General features: G+C 52.2%; 1 protein-coding gene across 1 annotated transcript in view; it reads right to left on the bottom strand.

Moving 5' to 3' along the window:
• Myo1g (myosin IG) overlaps positions 1-4,406 on the bottom strand; it is a 14,589-nt gene extending 10,183 nt beyond the window's left edge. Inside the window, exons 1-7 of the mRNA XM_021211186.1 lie at positions 4,294-4,406; positions 2,539-2,747; positions 2,294-2,387; positions 1,367-1,532; positions 1,085-1,138; positions 601-711; positions 237-381 (exon numbers count right to left, since the gene is read on the bottom strand). Coding sequence (XP_021066845.1) covers positions 237-381; positions 601-711; positions 1,085-1,138; positions 1,367-1,532; positions 2,294-2,387; positions 2,539-2,747; positions 4,294-4,406 — 892 coding nt within the window. The remainder of the gene's footprint in view (positions 1-236; positions 382-600; positions 712-1,084; positions 1,139-1,366; positions 1,533-2,293; positions 2,388-2,538; positions 2,748-4,293) is intronic.
• Positions 4,407-6,895: the final 2,489 nt, after the last annotated feature.

Raw genomic sequence — 6,895 nt, 5'->3', positions numbered from 1 at the left:
AAAAAAAAAAAAAAAAAAAAAAAAGAACTGAAGCCAAAAGTTGCTGAGGAATAGCTATCAGGCTGAGGTGCCAGAGGCTTGATCTTCAAGGCTTAGCTGTTAAGGAGCACAGCCTCTTCCAGACCCCTCCTGGCCTTCACCAACTCAGAGTCAGCAGAGGACGGAGGTAGCTCAGCTGGAGTATCCCCAGTGAACTCAGTCCTTCCCCTCTGGAGGCTCCCAGGCGGGGAGTTAGCCCTCCCAGGTCTTCCAAGCCAAGCTCACCAGGTGCAATATGGCGGCCAGGATGCGATGGATGGATTCCACCTCCTCAGGACTGAAGCCGATGATCCTCATGGCCTCCATCACTCCTTGGTGGCTCCTCTCATCACTGTCCAAGGCCTAGGGGGGGAAGGTGTTTACCACCCAGGCTATCATGGGCCCAAGAAGCCTGCCCTTAACAGATCTCAGATCTCCGACTCTGGCACCCGCTCACCCCATCCCTTCTCCTCCGAGAATCCCTATTCTTCCATCCCTGGCACTTGCTCATCCTGTATCTGGCCTAAGCCAATCACTGTCCACTCCTTGAGTCTGACTGAGACCTGTACCCCTTGCCCTCACATTGTGCACACCCATGTTGAGCCCAGCTCCCTGGCGCGTGAAATTATACACAGCAGGGTTTCTCTCCAGATGCAGTCCTTGCAGTTCTTGGTCCTCACTGCCTCGAAGCAACTGAAGGGCACAGAAGTTCTTTAGTTAGGCACCGGGTTCCAAGGATCTTCCTCTACCAATCCCATCCCCCAACAGAAACAGGATGACTCAGACACAGAACCCATAGGAAAAAACTGTGTCCTCTCATATTCTTTGGGTGTCTGATGTTGGGACATCTCTCAAGGATCTCCCACCCTTTGGTGACTGGGGTAAGGTATTATGTTTGGGATAGAGGTTAGGGGAATAAAGTCAGTGGTTGCAGGCAGGTTAGTGTGGGATAGAGAGGGAAAATTGGAGGTAGTGAAGAAGGGATGGAGGACAGGTCCAGCCTCCTGTTCCTCCCTGCTTCTCCTGTTTGCTAACTCTCATCCCCTCTCCACTCACAGAGGCTTACCTGGTAGAAGGCATGGAAGTTCCTCTCGCCCACATGCTGCTTGAGAACCCTGGACTGAGGCAAGAGGGGTAGTTAGATTCCAGTCCGGGAGGGTGTCTGTACCAGCGACCCCATCATGTGTTTCCAGGTGGGAAGCATCCTGGGAGCAAGAACACTGGGACAGAGGGACACTGAAGCCCAGGGAAGAGCCACTAAGAACTCTGACTTCCTAACAAGTCAGTATGCTCCCATTCCCCGGGGCCTTTCATGGAGGGGAAGGGTCTCCACAGCCAAGCTGCCCACCTTCTCCAGCAGGTAGCTGTGGATGTGTCCGCCAACAGGATCCCCCTTGAAGTCGAAGTTGATGTCCATGTACTTGCCAAAGCGGCTGGAGTTGTGGTTGCGATTGGTGCGGGCGTTGCCGAAGGCTTCGAGCACGCAGGTGGACTTGAGGAGCACATCCTTCACCCTGTGGACAGAGGGGATGGGGGCTCAGTGCAACATCCCCATCTAAAAACAACCGCAGCATCTCAGGATGGGCCAGAAAGCTGAGCTGGCTGGCTGTGAGGGACCAAGTGTTCCAGCATGTTCAGCAAATGCTGTGTGCCCATTTCCTATGACCCATCTGTTTTGCAGTAGATCTTTCGCTACAGATGGGTAGTGATGGTTCCATGCTGGGGCTCTGACATCCCCGCAAGCGTCCTGCCAGCCTCTACCATAACATCAATCACTACAGGAAGAGACAGGCTGAGACTTCTGCAGGGCCTGTATGGGGAGTGGAGGACCAGGCAGATCAGCCCATTTCCTGGATCAGGCAACTGGAATTTGCCTGCCTGACCCTCTTACTAGGCTGCCAATTTCTCCAGGCTTCTGTGATGTTCCCTGTCCTGCTTTGAGACACTTGGTAACTACCTGTTGATACTATCCCCTCCCCAACTGGCAGTGAATACACACCTTGGCTGAATCTCACCTCCTACATCTGGAAGGTTCCTGGTGTGGCCTCAGAACTCAGGCAGCAGCCTGAAGCTTTCCCAATGGAAAGTGGCTTAAGCTGGCCTTTACCTTTTCTTCTTCTTCTTCTTCTTCTTCTTCTTCTTCTTCTTCTTCTTCTTCTTCTTCTTCTTCTTCTTCTTCTTCTTCTTCTTCTTCTTCTTCTTCTTCCCCTTTCTAGTCCAAGGCCCTTCCCCTAGCAAAGAAGCTTCAACCCAGCTGGGACCCCCAAGTGCTCACCTCTCTACCTCAGCCCTCTGGCTTGGGTTGGTGACAGCAGCAATGTACTGCATGATGTGCTTGCTGGCTTCTGTCTTCCCTGCCCCACTCTCCCCTGCCGAGAAGACAGGAAATGATAGAACCAACTGGGTTGGGTACCATTAGCCCAGATCCTTGCCCCATTCCAACCCACAGATGTGGAAGCACCATCACTCTCATTTCTTAGTTAGGCATGGCTCCGGCACCCGGTTCACTGTGATAGGTACCTGAGATGACGATGCAGGTGTCCCTGGATCTGCGCTTCATTGCCTTGTAAGCAGCATTGGCCACCGCGTAAAGATGAGGTGGTCGCTCATAGAGCTCACGGCCCTGATACTTGGCAATGGCCTCTGGCCCATACAATGGCAGTTCCTGGTAGGGGTTCACGGATACCAGCACCTCACCAATGTAGGTATAGATACGGCCCTTCTCAAACCTGGGTACAGCAGAACAAGACCTCTATATTCACATCTGTGAGAGGCCCACATGGGAGGCCTCAAGCAGTCAGCACCCCCTCCCAGAAAGATCTTAGAGAAGAGAAAAGGGACCTCACTGACTTAAGACCCCTTGGTGCCACCCTCAGTCAGCTGAGCCACCCAGAGCAGCCCTCAGCACAGTGCAAAGGGTGTGGTCCACACTGCTCTCTGCCAGGATGCTCAGGTCTCAGGAACCAGGAATATCCATTCCACAAAAGGTAACTGCCCTGCAAGGGTCCTCTTTCCCAGGTGACCCCTGCAGGGCAGTTGGGCTGAGACTGTAAAAAGGGGGACCCTTCCAGAGAAGGGGGGGCCTTGGTTGCTTCCTGTCTCAGAGTCTAGGCGGGACCAGATCCGGAAGGGGACTCGCCCTGCCCCACCCAAATCATAGGGTGGTGATTTGCTAGTCTTTGCACCCACCAGCCATGGCCACCGCCCCTCTCCAGCACATCTTAGACTCCTCCACCCTTCCGTTTACAAACCAAGTTACAAGCAGAAGCCCAGGGCTGTCTGTACCTCTCTTGGATTTTGTGCTCTGGGAGGAGTACTAGCCTGCTTGCTCCTTGGGGGCCCCCACTGTCCTCAGTGTGTGGGGCCCGCCCAACCCCAGGCAGGCCTCTTCAGGGTTCCTCTTTCTCTGCCCCCTCTGACAAGTCACTCCCTGGGACTACAAGTTTTGTGACCTGCAGCCACCGTCTTCCTCGGCTCAGCATACAAAGCATGGAGGGCATGCTTGTGAGCTTGCTTTTCCCAGAGAATGAGGTAGTCTAACAAAGCTTTGGACTCATTTCCTGGAAACAGCTCTCCATGTGTCAGCCTAGGGCCTCCATTTCTGCCTAGTGAGATTCCTGGTCCCCAGCTGCTCTCTGAGGAGCTTCCTAGCACACAACAGCTCTCCCTAGGAGATGTGCATGAAGTCCAGCCGCACACAAGCCCATTTGACATGCCATGCTTCTAGCTCCTGGACCCCTCTCTGCCTTTTTCAGTGAGAAAGCAGGTTGTAGTGTCAATCTCCTTGTCCTAGCCTGTGACCCTTCCCATGAACAACTCCCAACCCAGAGCATCATATCAACCCGCTTCGATCTTTGCGATTCTGGGGTGGAGCCCACTTCGTTTTGGAGTTCCTAAGGAAACTCAAATAAGGTCACATATGAGACCCAGGGGAGAAGTATCAGCAGGTTACAGAGAGGACATGCAGTACATTCCTGGTCCCCATGCCTCTGCCCTCTTCCTCAGGGGCTATCATACTCTGGGCTTGTCAACCAGGGTGTGGGGACGGCGACTGGGCAGCTCTATTCCTGGCAGCTGGTTACTTTCTGAGTGGCCATTATCTCCTGGAGATGCTATCATTTCAGCCTGTATTGTCTAGGTATGTGTATCCGTGTCCCCATCCCTGACGGTGTGACCAGGGTACCTTCAGGGCTTCTCTCCGGTCTGTGTGGATGAGAAGGGAGGAAAGGAAGGAGAGAAACCCAGTACTGCATCCCCACCCCACCTCACGTCTACCTGAGCTCTAGGTTCTTCATGAAGTCCTCCATGGTCAGTTGGTCCAAAAGCACAAAGTCTGCTTTCCCATACTCAGGGCCTTCCTCGTCCTCCATCCTGCCCACTGGAAGCATCCACGGCAGGTCGCCAGAGCTTTCTGTACAGAGGTGAAGGGGAAGACAGGAAGGGGAGGCCCAGCCCTGCCTGACTCCTGCAGTACTTAAGTAAAGTAGGAAGTGGGTTCTGCCCGGGGAGTTGAGCCCTGCCCACTTGCTACTCCCCTGCCTGGGTGCTTCAGACACTGCTTCCTGCTCCCTGGCCCACAAGGTCCATGCCTAACCGTCTATTCTGATGGGATCTTTATTGGCCTCCGCAAAGCTCTTTCCAAGCTAGGCTTGGCTGTACCTGTTTGTATCCCAAGCACTCCAAAGATTACGGGCAGGCTGCAATTCCACCCCCCCCCCCGTCTCTTTCTTTCTTTCTTTCTTTCTTTCTTTCTTTCTTTCTTTCTTTCTTTCTTTCTTTCTTTCTTTCTTTCTTTCTTTCCTCTATCTCTGTAGTCCAAGCTGGCGTCCCCAAAGTAGCTAGGATTATACCAGGCCCAGCAAAAGGGACGCTTCTTGTAAAACATTTTAAACATCTATTTTGTGTATGAGTGCTTTGTCTGCATGAATAAGTGCACCATATGCATGCTTGGTGTCTGCAGAGGGCTAGAGGGCCGGGTGGCTGTAAACTGCAGACTTTTTTTTGTGTGTGTTTGGTTTTTTTCGAGACAGGGTTTCTCTGAGTAGCCGAACTCAGAAATCCGCCTGCCTCTGCCTCCTAAGTGCTGGGATTAAAGGCGTGCGCCACCACGCCCCGCTAGCTGCACACTGCAGGAGCAGTCAGTGCTCTTATCTTCTGAGCCATCTCTCCAGCCCAACAGATATTTCTTGGCCCCTCGTGCTCACCCAGCCGTATGTCCGCTGCCATAGAGCGCAACATGAGCCAGGGGTGGCCACAATAGAGTTTAAACCATAAAGACTTCCTGCCTGACCCAGCAGATGATGAGGCAGCGGTGGGGACTCAGCACCCTGCAATTCCTCCCCACAGTGACAAGGGAGGGGAGGAGTACACTATCCAGCCCTCTAGTGGGCTAGCCTTGCATACGCTCAGCTATCTTCTCTCATCCTGCCTCTGAGATAGACCATTATCTCTTGGAGCTCTGGGACCTCAGTTTAGCTCTCCTGGGTCGTGGATTATGGTTGAGTTTGTAGATTAGTGGTACACTGAAAAATGGCTAGCTGACCACTCAGGTTTCTCTGTGCAGTCCTCTCTCCTGATTACAGGGTCTGCCAGTGGGCGGCTCTCTCTGCTCCCTTGATGGAAGGCCCACATGTTCCCAAATATGTGTTATTTGCAGGCCAATTTTGAGAGACCTGGTATTCACAGATACCTGACAACTGTATTTTGTTTTGTTTTCGCTTTTTTTTTTTGAGACAGGGTTTCTCTGTGTGTCCTTGACTGTCCTGGAAGTAGCTCTGTAGACCTGGCTCACTTCAAACTTAAAGAGATATGCCTGCCTCTGCCTCCCTTGTGCTGGGATTAAAGGTGTTCTCCATCACCATCTACTCACACTTGTATTTCAACCATTCCATTTGGTTTTTAAATTATTTAATAATGCAACATACCTAATGAAGTTTAAGTTCTTTTTTTGTTTGTTTGTTTGTTTTGTTTTGTTGAGACAGGGTTTCTCTGTGTAGCCCTGGCTGTCCTGGACCTCACTTTGTAGACCAGGCTGGCCTCGAACCCAGAAATCTGCCTGCTTCTGCCTCCCAAGTGATGGGATTAAAGGCGTGCACCATCACCGCCCAGCGAAGTTTAAATTCTAATCCACCATGTGGTAAAAGCAGGTATCATTAGTGTTAAGATGAGCCACTGGCCAGAACTGTCCCAGAGGCAGTGGTACAGCTCTGGCTCCTCCCTGGGTCCCTGGGTCAGTACAGCCCTTATGCCCCAGCCAGGCTACTTCCTTGTAAGCCTGGCATGAGAGCATTCCGTCTGCAGCCTCCTGGGGTGGTGCTTTGGTAGGGTTTCCCCAAACCGGGTGACTCCCACCCTTGGGTTTCACTTCGCCTTAAACCCCAGGCCTTAAAAAGCTCTGGGACTTGTGGTGATTCAAACAAAAAGAGATGTGGGTGAGTTCCCTGAAAACACTGAACTCTGCAGTCCTCAAAAATTACACCTGTCATGACATAGTGTATTTGGGGGGGGGGGGGGTTTCTTCTTCTAACCACTTAAAAAAATCCCAAGTTCATTCTTAGGTCAGAGGTTGACTCCTGGGTGTAGCATTAGGCTCTGGTTGTTTCTACACCCTGTTAGCACGTGATTAAGCCTCTACCATGACCTACGTGGGAGTTACTCTTTCACACTGTTGAAGCTAAAGAGATGACATTAATTTCTCCCTGGATTGAACCAACTATGGGCCCTTTCTGCACCAAGCCCAGAAGCTACAGTTGTTTTAAGAGAAGGGTTGGCCAGGAGTGGTGGCGTGCGCCTTTAATCCCAGCACTCGGGAGGCAGAGGCAGGTGGATTTCTGAGTTCGAGGCCAGCCTGGTCTACAAAGTGAGTTCCAGGACAGCC

The sequence above is a fragment of the Mus pahari genome, chromosome 13, assembly GCF_900095145.1.
Source record: "Mus pahari chromosome 13, PAHARI_EIJ_v1.1, whole genome shotgun sequence".
NCBI lineage: Eukaryota > Metazoa > Chordata > Mammalia > Rodentia > Muridae > Mus > Mus pahari.
Note: the sequence above shows the minus strand (reverse complement) of the source record. Positions and strands in the feature narration are given on the sequence as shown.